The sequence below is a fragment of the Sebastes umbrosus genome, chromosome 6 (genome assembly GCF_015220745.1).
Source record: "Sebastes umbrosus isolate fSebUmb1 chromosome 6, fSebUmb1.pri, whole genome shotgun sequence".
NCBI lineage: Eukaryota > Metazoa > Chordata > Actinopteri > Perciformes > Sebastidae > Sebastes > Sebastes umbrosus.
In genome coordinates this window covers 16,616,109-16,631,602 of record NC_051274.1, presented here as the reverse complement: position 1 = coordinate 16,631,602, position 15,494 = coordinate 16,616,109, and the positions used below count along the sequence as shown (strand labels likewise).

Sequence of the window (15,494 nt, the reverse complement as noted above, 5' to 3'; positions counted from 1 at the left end):
GTGTCATGGTAAATGTACAAAGATAAAACTGCATGTAAGACATGGTTGCACCATATTAGTGATTTAAGATACTGCGTGTTCACTGGGTTGGAGTGAGTGTGTGATATTTCACGCCATCTGCCCTCTCATACTTGAAGATTATTCTAGCGTGAAATGTTCAGATAGATTATTCCGATTAGATCTTTGCGTAACATATAATAGGCACATTTGCAACACATCAGTAAAACAACCCACCTGGTAATAGGAAAAGGGGATTTTTTTTCTTTCAAAAAGGCAGCATAAAAAACAAAAACAATAAAACGATTGCCGTTGCTGCAGTTTCCTACAAGCACAGTCCTCCTTATCTGAAACAAGGCCTTTAGAAAATGTTAATTCAACCTTTAGATGCTCTAGTGCTATACAAAAAAAGCCTCATTCAAATGTCATGCATTTGTTTTTTAATCGAGGGATTCATTTACATGATGTGAATTATGCATGGGACAAGCACAGATATACAGTGGGTGGCACAGCGGCGCAGTTAGTGCTGTTGCTTCACAGCAAGAAGGTCCAGGGTTTCGATCCCCAGTGTTCAAAATCTCAAGCCTCTAGTTAATTCTCTGAGACCAGTGTGATATAAGCCACTTACATGTGAGGAAAAGTCAAACCCAGTAAGTAAGGCAATGTGTTCATTTTAGAAGAAAGTGGTTGTATATTTTGTGAAGTGATTAACTTATGTTTATTATAATTAGGATGCGGATTGAGAATGTGAAAGTATTTCATCCTTAAGATGTTGATGCATTAATAATATTGGATAAATTATGTACCTCTTGTTTGTTATTTCTAATTGTGGTAAGCATGGCAATATATTGATTTCAGAAAAATCAATATTATCTTCATCCATTATCCTCACTGAATAGATTATCAAATGGCTCCCGGATCCTGGTGTTTTAATGTGCATACCAGCTAGAAGTTCTATGGTTCAGTCAACTAATACTCCCAGACAAGGCAATAAATAAATAATAAAATGATAAATAATCTAATTTAAGCGTACATTTGTGTTGGTGACACAACACGCAGTGATATATTTAATGTAAATACAATAAATAGCTTGAGTACTAGGAGGTGGGGCTTGCTGGGCTTTAGTATTTTACATGACATCAGGCTACTGCTGATATCATGTGACTGAGGCCTGTGAAGTAGGACTTCTCCCTCTCGCTCATCAGCTCGAAGTGAAGAGGCTGCTGGCAGAAGTCACACTCTGCTGAGGAGTGCGGCCTCAGCTCCATACCCACCTCCTTCCACGTCTTCACCAGCCGGTCTGTGGGGACAGAGCAGAGAACAAACAGCTGAGGATACAACAATCTTTGCCAAAAATTATGGATACTAGATCTTCCTAAAAGAGTAAAACGTGTTTCAAACTGTGTTTTGGAATACATGTCTCACTATCCAATGTATACTGGGAGCTGTTTCAGAGTTGCAATATTCACCTAAACATCTCCTTTAACAGGGTCAGCAACTTCAAGTATTTCATCATCTTTGCTAATGATGAGGTTAATTCTAAGTATAATGACATTTTATTCTTATTCCAATTGAGAATTTTACTCTCACCAGATATTTTATATAACCCAACACATAATACTTTGGATATTTCTGATTCAGGAGATGTGCATCATAATTTATAGAGTGGGCATACCAACAAAGTAGAACATCATCTGGGGAGTGTGGTGCGGCGTGGGTGCGATGCGCAGCAGCTCCTCTCCTTTAGCCACAGTGGGGTAGTTGATTGCCTGCACGTAGATGTTGTAACGAGACATCATGATGTCACAGATCTCTGTGTTCTTCTCTGCATCCGCCACCTGCCAAACAGACACATCATGTGTCACATTTCAAAGAGACATAGTCATAGAAGTGAAAGATTCTCAAGTGAATCCCTGCATCAGCACGGATAAATTATTAATTTCCATACCTGGACAGGAATGATATGGCTCGGGCAGTGGACCACGGGAAGGCCCGAGTCCATCAGCAGCTGTCGGAGCAGCTTGACATTCCTCTGATGTTTCCTCCTGAGTCCCTGGCCTTCCTCACTTTTCAGCACCTTGATGGATTCCCTCGCCCCCGCCAGCAGCATGGGGGGCAGGGAGGTGGTGAAGATGAAGCCTGCGGCGTAGGAGCGCACCGTGTCCACCAGGGCGTCGGTGCTGGTGATGTAGCCGCCCACGCAGCCAAAGGCCTTGCCTGGAAACATAACCCATTACATGTCAGAGAGGAGCACATAATGTTAACTAGTAAGGGTGTTATGATGGATTTCCCCTCATTAGTGAGGGTTCTACTTACCAAGGGTACCAGAGATGATGTCCATCTTGTGCATGACTCTGTCTCTGTCCCCGATCCCTCCTCCTCTGGGCCCGTACAGGCCTACAGCATGAACTTCATCCACGAAAGTGATGGCACCAAACCGGTGGGCAATATCACACATCTCCTCTAGTGGGCACACGGCCCCTGTCGAAGGCACGGCATTCATTAGACTATTTATCATTATCATCATTTATCATAGCAAATGCTGTGATGTGATGCCTGCTTTGTAAACACAGCAATTATTTTTCTTATTTTTAATTATTCTTAATTTTATTTATTTATTATTTTAAATTATTCTTAATTTCATTTATTTTTTAATAATTTAATTTTGAGAAATATTACTCACATTTCTGTGGTGACAGTAATGTAAATCAGTATGTTTCTCATTTTCCAACAAACAATTAAAACACATCAAACATAGAAACACATCAATTAGGAATAAATAAAAAAAGTGTTATAAGATGCAGTATTAATGAGTATTGCACAGGTGAATAAATTGTACAAAAACTAAACTGTGCAATAGTCAATACTGCATTTATACTGTAAATTTCAAGAAATATTGTTATTTAATTATTATTTATACTATTCTTGCATTTATATTTAACACACTTAATAGATCCCACTTCCCAGCATTTTTTTTTTTATTTACACCGTGGTTATATATTGTATATGTTTGATGTACATATTTCTTATATTTCTAATTTTTACTATTTATTTATATTTCTCTACATACATTGTAGCATTATGTACTGTATAATTTACACGTTATATACTCCTTTATTTATATTATTCTTATATTTCTTTATGCTTTCTTATAAGAGCAACTGTAATGCCCCGATTTCCCTCTGGAGATCAATGAAGTGTTGCTGATTGTGATTCTGATAAAATCTTTTAAATGTCCTTTAAATGAAATAAGACTGACACCAGCATGGAGGGCTGTGTACTTACCATCCATTGAATGCACCGTCTCAAAGGCAACAATCTTTGGAGTGAAGGGGTCAGACTTCTCAAGCAGCTCTCGCAGGTGGCTGACGTCATTGTGACGGAAGATAAACTTCTTGACCCCGCTGTTTCTTATTCCCTGGATCATTGATGCGTGATTGCCGGCGTCAGAGTAGATTTCACAACCTAGAGGAGTAAACAAATGGAAAAAAATGTTGAATTGGGTTTAATCAAGTCAATTCCGACATGGAACTTTAGGTCACAATATATATAATATAAAAATATAATATTTCCAAGCTTAGTTTAATGTACCTGGTAGTATTTTTGCCAGAGTGAACAAAGTGGAGTCATTGGCTACAAAGCAGGAGGTGAACAGGAGTGCAGCGTCCTTATCGTGCAGGTCAGCCAGCTCGTGTTCCAGCTCCACGTGGAATTTGCTTGTCCCTGAAATGTTTCGTGTGCCTCCAGCACCGGCACCGTGCTTTCGTAATGTCTCCCTTGAAGAAAAAAATAAAAGATCTTAAAACCACCGTATCATATTTCATCAGAGCTGAATCTGTATTTATCACCACCCTCATATGTTTATGGGTGATTGCTGATCAGTGAGCCTACTCACATGATTGTCTGGGTGACTCTCGGGTGACGGCTCATGCCGAGGTAGTCGTTGCTGCACCACACGGACACGTCTCTCTTTGCGTGAAGAGACTCTGAGTAGTCGTCCGCCATGGGGAACGTTGAGGCACGCCGGTTCACCGTCTTAAAAACCCTGTATGTGTGATCTGTCTTCTTGCCTTCAATCTTCTTTTCAAAATACTTGTCATACTGAAAGGTGACGACTGATGGGGGGGGAAAAGTGGAGGAGGGTTTTATAATAAGATTTAAAAAAAAAGAGAAGTTTTTGATCATTAAGAAGAGTCTTTCTTACCCTTGGGCAGATTGTCCTTCAGCAGGTGAGACACTTTGGAAGGTTTAAGAAGGTTTTTTGGTGTCCCTGTGTTGGCCTCTTCTGCCTCAATAAGCGAAACATCTTTTTTCCCTGTTTAAGAAAGATGCACACTATTAATGATCTCTAAATCAATACATTCATTGTCTATGAACATTAAATGTCACTATGCTAGGATACTTAAAAATTCACAATAGTGTTAGACCCTCAGAAGGGAATGGATTCTTGTTTTTGAAAATCTTTTATTTGTATTTATTTATTTTCTATATATTTACTTTCTGTTTATGTGTATCTTCATTTTGTTAGAGGTGCCATTTAACTGTTCAATTGTATGATTTATACTGTGAAGCTGTATATTGATTTAGGCCCTGTAAGAAAGGGAAAAGTGTATTGCTGTATTGAATATATTGCATAATAATGCTGATGTTTGTATAACAAAAAAACAATAAAGACATTGTTAAAAAAAAAAAAAATGTCACTATGCTCCAAACAAGGACCTTTTCACAATTTACATCACTGACTTCCTCTATGGATATCCAGTTACAGGTGTGGCTGTGCGGTTGCTTACCTGTGCGTGCAGAGAGCATCTCCTGGACGTCCTCTTGCAGCTCCATGCTGGCCTCTCTCACCACCCTGTTGTTTTTCTGCCCCATCTCTGCAGCCAGGAAGGGACATCTGGAGCCTACCGCTTGGCCAGTAGTGGGCGTGACGTGACCTGGGGGCAACTTGACTTCAGGCTTTTGATCTACAGAAGACAAGAATTAATTTCTATATCTGTGTACAAAATAAAAAAAAAGCAAATCATATAAATTTATAATTGGATGCCTTAAAACTGACCATCATTTGTTGGAGGGCCTTTGAACACAGAAGCTGAAGAGGACAGAGCTCTGGCCAGAGGTCTGGAGGCCAGGTCCATCATCACGGGGCATTTTTGGGCATAGCTCGCCAGCGATGATTTCCCAGCCAGCTGCAGGAAGACACTGGGCACACCAGTGAGGAAAGGGCACCGACGGATCACTGCGTCCATATGTGATACTCTTAACCTGAGAATGAGAAGGAGGAAAAGCATTAATAATACGTCAAGAGGGAAAGCAAATTAGACATCCATTGCATACAGTATATTCCCTAATGTTCAGATATTGAAATGCTACTTACACCTTGGGACTAACATTATTAAATAATAAATAAAGATAGATATCAACAATGTGAAAAAGGTCTAACTATTCAGGTAACATTTAAGAATATTTTCTACCAAAACTGATGGTTTTACCTGAACATATCCCAGTCCACCTTGACGTAACAGATGAAAAATGTCTTGCGAAACATGACTAACTCCACACTAATCTATGACCAGTGAAAGGAATGTTATATGTTTAAAGCCTCAGAGACTACTTTCATTCACTCTGCTCTGTAGTCAGCTGTCCTTGACAAGAGGGGAAGGAAAAGGGAAGGCCTCTCAAGGACCTGTCTCTCAACGAAGGAGAGCCATCTGGCTGCTGCTCAGATGAAAGACATACATGAAACAGACTGAGCCCTCACCATCCACCATGTGTTACAAAACATGCAGGGGCTGGATCTCATAACATCCACACACACACACAGTCAGACGAGATGCTATGTATAGTCTGTGTGTTTTTTAATGATTATTGTTGTTACCAATTCATAAAATACCTTATTTCTACAAATTAACAGTTTTGGAGGAAACTGACCTTGACTCCGAAATTAATAATTAATGATTATTAATATAATAATCATTAATGAGGTTATCACTGAAAGGACATCATCTTAGATTTAGATTGTAAATTGTAAATTAACTGTACACAACTTTATTTTAACCATGCTTTTTTATTTCACCCATTCACTATTATCCCAGCATCCACAATCTGATAGATTAAAACAGGATTTAAGATGAAAACTGGTATTGACATCTATTCATACAGTCCCCCAAACAACAGTTATCTCACAGTATTTAGTTGCTTTTAACATTTTTTCTTAACAACTTCTCTAGAGTAAAAATTGGGAGTCTGCAGCAAAAAACTTCAACATGAAAAATTAAGGTTTAAATTTACACTAAAGGTATTTTTAATTAAATTTTTATTTTTTTAGGTATTTTTTTAATCAGATTTGATCAGTACAAGCTTATCAAGTCAAGGTTTGATTGATGGCAGACAAAAACAGTTATCTTCAAGCATGACATGAGACTGCAGGCTACATGTGGTCCATGTAAACCATCCCTGCTACAGCATATCCCCCTTTATAGGCTACAGTTATTATAATATATGAACCCACCTTTTTATCCTTTGATATTTAAATCCTGCTCGGTCTTGTGTTCCTCGGCAGTTTTCCTAAACCGATTCTTCTTTCACTTTGAGGAAACTCCAGCTGGAGGAATTATAACACTTCTATCACAGCGTGACGTAGCAGGAGAATGTTGCACAAGCACGGAGCCACGCCCACCAGCGGTCACGTAATGCCACTGACGAAGATCGTCTATTAAAAACAGGAACCGACATTTGTTGCTCACCTCTTAACCCTAGAGTAAACACTGTTTGTTTTACTGTACTGAGAAGTGGTTGTAAGTAACTAGGTACATCTTCTCCATTACTTTTACTTGAGTATTTCCACTTTTTTTCTCCTATAGCCTGTGCTGTTATAATTAGGATCTGGATGGAGAATCTGAAAAGATTTAATCCTTAAATTGATGCATTAATAATGTAAATTAACTTATGTACCTCTTGTTTATTATTTCTAATTGTGGTAAACATGGCAATATATATTGATTTAATTTGTTAATTGTACAGAAAAATCTTCATTCATCATCCGTCCTCCACCTACTATCTTCCCTCAATAAATGGCTAAATGGCTCTTGGGTCCCTGTGTTTAATTTGCATACCAGCAAGAAGTTCTATGGTCAAGTCTAACTAATATTCCCAAACAAGGCAATAATCTAATTTAAATTTAGATTATAAACTCTTTTTTCCCACTGACATTTAAGTAAAATTGTGAATGTAGGCTTTTTACTGCAAGTGTGGTGTTTGTACTTGTAAGTTATCTGAATACTTCTTTCACCAAAGACTTGAAACCTGACTTGGATATGCTAAAAATGACTTGTATGCATCTCTGCTTTTTAGTTCATGAAAGTGTACTTTGTATACTTTAACTTATAGTACTTAACCAATGGTTTATGTATTACGTAAAGAGACTTGCTCCTCTTGCTATTGACTTGATGATTTGTGACGAGATTACAAAAAATAATAAAATGTGGTGTTCTTCCATGCCTCTATGGTGAACGGATAATCTGCAAACTTGATGAATTGAAGTAAATTCATGTCAAAACATCCTCTTACAAACTCTCACACACTTTAATAGGCTACACTATCAAAAAGTAAGCACATCTCCAAGCCAAGTATTTTCTGTAAGCCTACAAGACAAGAATAATGAATTATACCTTTCTTAAGTATATCTTGATCAAAACATTAAGCAAGTAGACCTATAAGCCAAATATACTTAGACTTTTCTGTATACTTGTCAGTATGAGCCAAGTGTACATTCAAAAGAAGTATACTAATGGCACACTTGAATCACTTTGGTAGGGGTAGTATAGGGCATTTTTAAAAAAACTATAATTAGTTTTTTCGGGTTCTTGACCCACTTTTCCCCTTTTATTTACTCAACACAACTCTTTTTGATCTTACAAAAAAGTCTCAAACGTTTTAGTAATTTATTTCAGATGTAAAATATTTTCAGCACCCATTTTTATGTTATTAAACATTGTGATCTACCCTTGTATGTAGATTTGTACTGTAAAAGTTATGGTTATAGTAGGTAAAGAAATGCGTAAATAAGATGCACACAAATAAAATAAAAAGGCTCTCTTCTATAAAGACGAGCCTTGAAACTGTCTGTTCAGCCTCACAGTAATGCACATGACACCTATTCAACACAAGATCATCTATTCTATAGGTTTACAAAATATTTGAGTTATGAAATGTTTTTTTTCTGTCCTAAATGTCTGTGATGGGATTTTATCCACATTATGACTATAGTGAGGTCTTTAGCTCTCCCTTCCCTGATGAAGCTCACAACATTGCTCCTTTCTCCCATTTAATGAACACTGTCTCCACCTGCTGGAGGACCGATTATATGAACCAGCTTTTATATGTTGTGCATTAATGAATGAGCTGCCTCAGTTACTCCAATTCCAAAACCATTAAATCATCCTGTAGTCTTTTCACCAACACACACTGTGGAGTTCAGTGGTTGTAAAACGTGCAAGACAATGCTGAAACAATTGTAGAATAATTAACTCCATGAATGAAACGGATCCACATAAATGTGTTTGGGAACTTTGCAACAGCCGGTCCAAACATCTTGGGAATATAAACAAGGCCAACAAGAACGTAAAGACCAAAAGCATGCTCTGACTTGTAAATGGGATTACAGGGCTTTAATGATAGGATGAGACATTTCTTAAACACAATTAGAGAACATAAACACAATCACTATTAAATAAGCAAACATTACAACCCAACTTCATATTTCAATCTGTCTGACAAGGTCAGGCAGGGCGGGTTACATGATCTTTCTTTAGTTTTGCAACCAGCTTTACTAGCAGTTACATTGTTATTCCACTAGGCAGCAGCATTGGGCTCATACCCAGCCTCCGTAACGCAGCTTGTTGGGCAGGTAGATGCTGGTGAGGAAATCAGGAGCGATGGCTGCTAGGGACTGGATTTCAGCCTTGACCTTATTCTGCTGCATCAGTTCCATCTGCAACGAAGAGCAAATGTGCAGTTTTAAGGAGCATGCAAGAGGAAGCCGTGCAAACAAGCATAAATCATCTTCAGGTGTTTATCTCTAACAGAGTGGCTCTTCTTTTTCCTCAGTACCAGCGAGCTAAGAGTCCTCCTGCACACATTCCTACACCGTGTGTCACATAGGCAAAGATGTTACAACTGTGTAAACCTCTGAGAAAGAACACTTTTTCCTTTTGAAAAAGGAACATTGTGCAACATTTTCCCCCAATGTAGGCTCATAGATGCCGAGTGTGGTAAGTTAGGGGCGTGTGATATGGAAAATTATCCATCACAGCATTTTCTTTTACTGATAATTTACTATTCATAACCACATGGGAAAGGTTAAAACTACACCCAATCGAGTCAAATGTTTTTTGTGTTTTATTAGAACTAATTCACATAACTTAAAATAAAGGTCTCAAGTATTTGATCTCACGCTCGGACAGAATTTGGTCAATTTAATTTATTCATTTAGACATGAGAACTACTCAAATGATATCTAAATAGGATAAAACTCCAATAAAATAAACAATACTGAATTATCTTTCAGCCTCTCAACCAGTTTACATGAGGCGACACGTCTCAGATGCTTCCCTTCATCATCAGACTTTATTTAGCTCGCAAATTTCTATGTGACTTCTCTCTACTTAACATCACATTCCTCTCTCACCTCTTTCTGCCAGTCTGGTTGGCCGGTTAAGTACGGCCTTGTGAGGAGGCTGCTGAGTTTGCTTTCATCTCTCCTGGTGAGTGGGATCAGGGCATCCTCGGGAACCCTCAACCTGAAGAATAAAATGTTGATTTTACTACACAAATTGATTTTTCCTGAAAATGACAGCAGCCAGGCTGGTTGATAGATGTCGTCCCTACCCTACATTTCCTCCCATTCTCGACAGACTCACATTGAGGAGTTATTATGTGTATGTTTAGGGAGAAACATAGGAGGAAAAAGTGGAAACTACAATTAAATGTATGTCAAAAAGCCCTTTTGGACTAAATTTGTTCAAGGGGACGTATACTTAAAATTCAATATGCTCTCAGATGCAGTCCCTAGAAAGAAAAAAAAAAAGTGAGGGCGACAGCAACAGAAACCAAAACAAACAATCTAAATGTCCCCAGAATATAATCCCAATTAGAGGCAGGAGGAGGAAGTAGGAAGTAGCGAATGTGGAGTCCAAACCTCTGGAGGTCAGAGGGGAGGAGGCCTAGCCACATAACGCTGGGGACGGTCAGACTGTGGGCCTCAAACGACATGGCCTGTGGAAAAAAACACACACACACACACACACACACAAGCCCAGACACACAAAATGCTTATACACATATATACATCTCAAATAAACACACCAATCAGCACTGTACCTACATAATGTGGTTACGCCCAACACATGTTCACAATGAAGTTAACAAACACAAGAATGATTACACAAACGTCACAGAGATCAACAAGGACATCGCCACACAATCACTCGACATTTTCACTCCATATGATGTCAGTTTAAATATCCTGAAATGGATGATTGGGCCATTTTTTTTCTTCATATAATTACATATTGCTAACAGAGAGACACTGAACAGACCACATTGGATAATATACAGTACAGGAATAAGTGGCATGGCGGTACTCACCACTGATCCGTACTTGTAGATACACATGATCTCAATCCCTGGGAAAAAAAGAAAAACCAGAGGGAGAGACACAGACACGCTGCAATCACTGACATACCAGAGCAATTATCCTGCGAGATGTGTAACGGAGCTTAGAACAAAGTAAAGCATTACACATGTGTCTCGCCATGCGATGGGAAAAGGGTTAGAGGTACGGAGGCTGATGGAAACTGAGCCATCACGCCAACGGAAATAATAGTCAGACTAGGCACCATGACGTAGAGGACAGGTGCTAACATCTGCAGGCTTAGTGGGACATGCAACCTAACTGTGTGTGTGTGTGTGTGTGTGTGTGTGCAGAGATGAAAAGACAAGTGTTGTTAAATGTGTGGAAATATGCAAAGTATGTGGGAGAAAAGCTGGTTGGCGTTCATGAGGAGTACCATGAGGGTCAGCATCCACCAGAGCGAAGATGGGGATGTGCAGCGTGTCCCAAAGCTTCCTCACCATCAGCCTGCTGTTCACATCTGGCACGCCTTTACCCTGATCCAAACAAAGACACCGGTTATGCACACAGAACACTTAATACTATATTTGAGAAATTCTAATTAATATGATTCAAGTCACATTCCAAAAAAAAAAAGGAAACACACTGTGATTATGATGCACGGAGACAGCTTTGTGCAGAAGTCGTCATCCAGTAGTCTCTGAAACGTTGCATCCTTCTCAACTATCATGACAAATTTGGCAGATGATACAATATCTGTAAATGATTGGTGAAGGAAAAAACACCTGCAACCATGTAGTGTCCTCTCCACACAGAAAGAAATGTATAAATAGACAGTAAAATTCTCCAACAAATCACAAAGGATACTTCTGATCCCACCAATGTTTGATGAAACTGCAACAGCCTGAAACCAAATACAGTCATAAAAATTGGTTCAACTAGTAAAAGATGTCTAAATATATTCCTTGCAGTACTATCGCTGGTTTGGCAGGAAACACAAGGCGCCCTGCGGAGCTGTTGACACAATGTTTTTGGCGAGAAACAAATATAAATACAACGATGTAACCTCCTCAGGGTGCCTTTAAGTCATAGTTGATGCAATGTTTCTCAGTGTAGCAACATGAAGACCGTTTCAGTCAGTTTATGTTGAGGATGGAACTTACAGCAGAGCCGGAGCGGCAGTCGATCCTCGTGCCGTCCTCCTCCATGTAACACAGGTCACCTGAGATTAATCCCTTGGACGTGGCCAACTGGTGACGTAAAAGTTACATACACAAGTTAATGCAATGCTCATATTAACACATACTTCGGCCTCTTTCAATTCAACTTTAATTCACTTCCTATTTGATCAGAAGAACCTTTTTCACCCTCACAGGTGTTTCCGAAGACATGAAGCAGAACAAAATGCTTTAAATACCGCACAGATTTCATCTGCGGGACCTGAACCAATCATAACAAAGCGTTTCCAGAGGAATTCAGTTACACAGTTTTAATATCTGAGGCGTGTGTGTGTGTGTTTTCTATCATGCAATCACACATCACACAGATATCACATTAACATGGACACACATACACACACTTACCACATGTAGTGATCTGCGAGGAACCTTTAGCAGGCAGGAAATATCATCCACGATATGATCAACAGTCCTCTGTGAACCAAACAGCTGTGTGTTGTTGTAATAGATGTCTCTGGGGAAGAAAAATGTAAATCAAATTCAGGAATAACCCAGCAAAACAAAACTGCTTCACATCGAGCTTCAGCGATGATCATTTAAAAATGTGAATTGACGACAAATAACCTTTTGGTAGCGTATGAGTTGCTCTGCACGAGTCTGTAGATGACCAAGAAGATCTTGAGAATTTGCGCTTCAAACAGAGAAACAAACAGAATCAATCATTATATTCACTTATCACATCTTTAAAAAGGATAGGGAAAAAACAGACTCTGTTCTTAATTAGGATATCCATGTGGTAAACTGATCCCTAAAAGCCTCTTTCAACATATACTGTCTCTGCCAATTTGTCACCTAAAACTAAGTCTGATTTTTACTGCCGTTTGTGCAGTTTAGGAATGTGTTCACATCGAATATAAATGAAAGCCACATGAAGTATAGCACAACTGTAAAGGTTTTTGACTAAAAGGAATGTCGGTTGTCAAGAACAGAAATATATAACAACAGAGGTGTGCGTATCTTCTCACCAAATTTAGTGACAGACGAGGGACAGTCGCTCCTAACGGTGGTGACAGAACTTCCTGAACTCATCTGAAGCCCGATGGCACTGTCAAAACTTAAGTGGGAAGTAATGAAAGAAAAAACGTAAGTGGGAAAAAGAAGGGAAGAGGCCATCAAAGAAATCTACACAAGTTGTGTGTGCTACATTTTACTTTGAAAATCAGCTCCCCCACCTGTAAGCCATCCAAAATTCCCCACACCCTGAGGGCTACCTGTGAGAAAAGCCTGCCCCGCACCTCGCCGCGCCGTCTTGACTCCTCTGTGAAACCTTTGGCGCTCAATCTGTGGGATTCTCACATTTGAGAGTTGAGCCAGAATGTGCTTTAAGCTGCGGTAAAAGGTTTGATCCAAACAAGACCAGACAGTCTGCTTTGTTCTGAGCAGAAGGTCTCTGCAGCCTAGTCGCATTAAAGCCCCTTTTTAAATGTGTGTTTGTGTATGTGTGTAGGCCAGTGCGTTTCAATTCCTTATCACTCTGTCATCTTTTAAGCTGCAGGAAGTTATTTCAACTTCGACCTCTGAACCAAAGTTGTTTCTTCTACCACCTGGTTGCCCGTGCAGTCTGCTGCTCACAACACCCCTTATACAAATGCAGACTGAAGTGTGTATTAAACAGCAATCTGTTCATCTTGTGTGGCCTGACCTCCCACCAAAAAACAAACTATGTAGGTAAATGTTTATTTATTTCTTTACACAACATGACTGCTTGTGTTTATCTTTTAAAAGGTCAGACGGCTTGCACGGATCCCACACAGTCGGTGTGTGAAACGACTGCAGTGTTCGGGGCGGGTAGAAAAACTTTTCATGCTACAGTGTGGTTTTAAATAAAGTTACCTGACGTTGGCCCAGCTGGATCTGTTGGGCAGTGCCAGGACGGGGGCCTCATCTTTGGAAAGACTTGTCACTATTCCTAGGATTACGTTTTCAATGCGGGTCAAGATTTCCCTGCTGGATATAAAAGATACAGAGTTTTGAATATGGGCTGCCAAAAAACCTGGCAACATATTGTTATAGAGTGTAGTACATTTTCTGGAAAATCGGAGAAACAGTTTATGGATGAAACAAACAGGAATGTTTATTTTTGAGGAATCCAGTGAATGAAAGTTGTATAATTCACTTTATTTTGAAAACATTTATATTTTGAATTCGCTGAATATGATATGAATTCTTGCTCTGTTTTTCCTGATTGATCTAATTATTATTTTGACCAAATTTATGCTCATAAAAACTTTTGAGAGGTGATTATCTAGCTACGTCAAACATATATTTAAAGATTAAACATATTCCTTTTTTCGTTTATCATCCTAGTCCCCCTGGCATTTAGTTATCTGTAGATTATTTGTACTTTGTATATGGATAGAAAGATAGATAGATAGTAACTTTATTGATCCCGAGGGAAATTCAAGTTTCCAGCATCACAGTTCCATAGTGCAAAAACATGTTTGTAAAAAGGCAGTAAAAAAGTTAGTAGTGCAAAGAACAAAGTACAAAAAAATGTACCAGATATAAAAATACAAGGAGATGAAGAAAACTGTTAAAACTGAATATAGTGCAGGGTAACAGTTGTGATACAGGACTATTTAAAAAAGTGAATATAGTGCAGAAGAGACTGTTAAAAATGAGTAAAGTGCAGGGTAACTCCAGTAGCTTAGTCTATGAAAGTGCACTGTGTGCATTATTATCTTATATATATATATATATATATATATATATATATTTGTGCCAATAAGGTCATTATGTCTCATCCTGGTTGTCAACCAACTCTTTACAGGTTTGTTGACACAGAGCCTAACCTTAACTTATATAATCAATCAATCAATCAATCTGATTGTCTTGTTTAACCAGGATATACAGCTATCTAACTAGCTAAACAGCACTGTAATATAATATAATATAATATTATATTACTATAATACTTTATTGTCAGACAGGTCTGAAATTTGTTTTGCATCACAGCAGCTCCATTTGCAACATCACAGAAAGGACAAAGACAATCAAAAGAAACAAGGATACATACATTTAAACATTACAATCACAGAATATTCAGGGCCCTTCAACAACGTACATTTGATCTGGGATTAGGCTCCAGATTTAGTTTTAGGATTGACTGGTGTACAAAAGAGATAGCTTCAGTCTAACCTTATTAAATGGTGGAACCCTGTAACCTTGGTAACACCCTGTAACCCTGGTAACACCCTGTAACCCTGGTAACACCCTGTAACCCTGGTAACAATTCATATTCTCATCGGAGATAATACTACTTAGCGTTATATTACTATAATCACAGTATAGAGTAAACTAATTAATCTTTCTACCTACATAGCTATATTATAATTACAGCAAAGGTGTTATATCTAAATCTGTTACCCCGTCGACTAGTGTCTCCCTCCTGTTAACATGATGGCGCCCCCTCGGGTCGGCTCAGGATCAGTTCACATATCGACGGGTAAACACACAGTATTCACTTGAACTTACTGGCTGATTTCCTCTTCAACACGCCGGCAGTCTGTCAGGACTTCGACATTGTTCAGAAGTTCAGCACGAAGCTTGTCAACTTCTGAAAACAGCTCTGCTGCTGCATGAGATCCCATCATGCAACTACCATGGTAACTACTTACTACATTCAT

The 15,494-nt window shown here is 38.8% G+C and overlaps 2 protein-coding genes across 3 annotated transcripts; both read right to left on the bottom strand.

Annotated features, from left to right (window-relative positions):
• Positions 1 to 420: 420 nt before the first annotated feature.
• On the bottom strand, positions 421 to 6,664 carry LOC119490459 (5-aminolevulinate synthase, nonspecific, mitochondrial-like). 2 transcript variants are annotated; one of them, XM_037773859.1, is made up of 11 exons: positions 6,509 to 6,664; positions 5,057 to 5,262; positions 4,788 to 4,964; positions 4,202 to 4,312; positions 3,893 to 4,112; positions 3,589 to 3,773; positions 3,283 to 3,462; positions 2,314 to 2,478; positions 1,946 to 2,214; positions 1,673 to 1,835; positions 421 to 1,297 (listed from the first exon to the last, which is right to left on the bottom strand). In XM_037773859.1, the coding sequence occupies exons 2-11, from the start codon at positions 5,244 to 5,246 to the stop codon at positions 1,137 to 1,139; spliced, it is 1,821 nt and encodes a 606-aa protein (XP_037629787.1). In that variant the 5' UTR covers positions 5,247 to 5,262; positions 6,509 to 6,664; the 3' UTR covers positions 421 to 1,136. The 2 variants fall into 2 exon arrangements, with proteins under 2 accessions (XP_037629787.1, XP_037629788.1); XM_037773860.1 differs by having other exon boundaries at positions 4,788 to 4,934.
• Positions 6,665 to 8,640: 1,976 nt separating this feature from the next.
• On the bottom strand, positions 8,641 to 15,475 carry spo11 (SPO11 initiator of meiotic double stranded breaks). The gene is made up of 13 exons (XM_037773381.1): positions 15,343 to 15,475; positions 13,702 to 13,815; positions 12,834 to 12,922; positions 12,433 to 12,499; positions 12,214 to 12,322; positions 11,794 to 11,880; positions 11,498 to 11,534; positions 11,277 to 11,386; positions 11,067 to 11,166; positions 10,645 to 10,682; positions 10,196 to 10,272; positions 9,686 to 9,797; positions 8,641 to 8,989 (listed from the first exon to the last, which is right to left on the bottom strand). Exons 1-13 carry the CDS (start codon positions 15,459 to 15,461, stop codon positions 8,870 to 8,872), a joined length of 1,179 nt encoding a protein of 392 aa, XP_037629309.1. The 5' UTR covers positions 15,462 to 15,475; the 3' UTR covers positions 8,641 to 8,869.
• Between the last annotated feature and the right edge of the window lie 19 nt (positions 15,476 to 15,494).

What these genes read in the sequence shown, in the direction of transcription:
- spo11 (XM_037773381.1), bottom strand. Translation starts at nt 15,461, where the DNA reads ATGATGGGATCTCATGCAGCAGCAGAGCTGTTTTCAGAAGTTGACAAG. An exon ending in TCCAGCTGGGCCAACGTCAG is followed by an intron (nt 12,923 to 13,701) that starts GTAACTTTATTT and finishes TTCCCACTTAAG; the next exon opens with TTTTGACAGTGCCATCGGGC. An exon ending in AACTCATACGCTACCAAAAG is followed by an intron (nt 12,323 to 12,432) that starts GTTATTTGTCGT and finishes TTTCTTCCCCAG; the next exon opens with AGACATCTATTACAACAACA.
- LOC119490459 (XM_037773859.1), bottom strand. Translation starts at nt 5,246, where the DNA reads ATGGACGCAGTGATCCGTCGGTGCCCTTTCCTCACTGGTGTGCCCAGT. An exon ending in GATGCTCTCTGCACGCACAG is followed by an intron (nt 4,313 to 4,787) that starts GTAAGCAACCGC and finishes TTTCTTAAACAG; the next exon opens with GGAAAAAAGATGTTTCGCTT. An exon ending in TCTGGCAAAAATACTACCAG is followed by an intron (nt 3,463 to 3,588) that starts GTACATTAAACT and finishes TTACTCCTCTAG; the next exon opens with GTTGTGAAATCTACTCTGAC.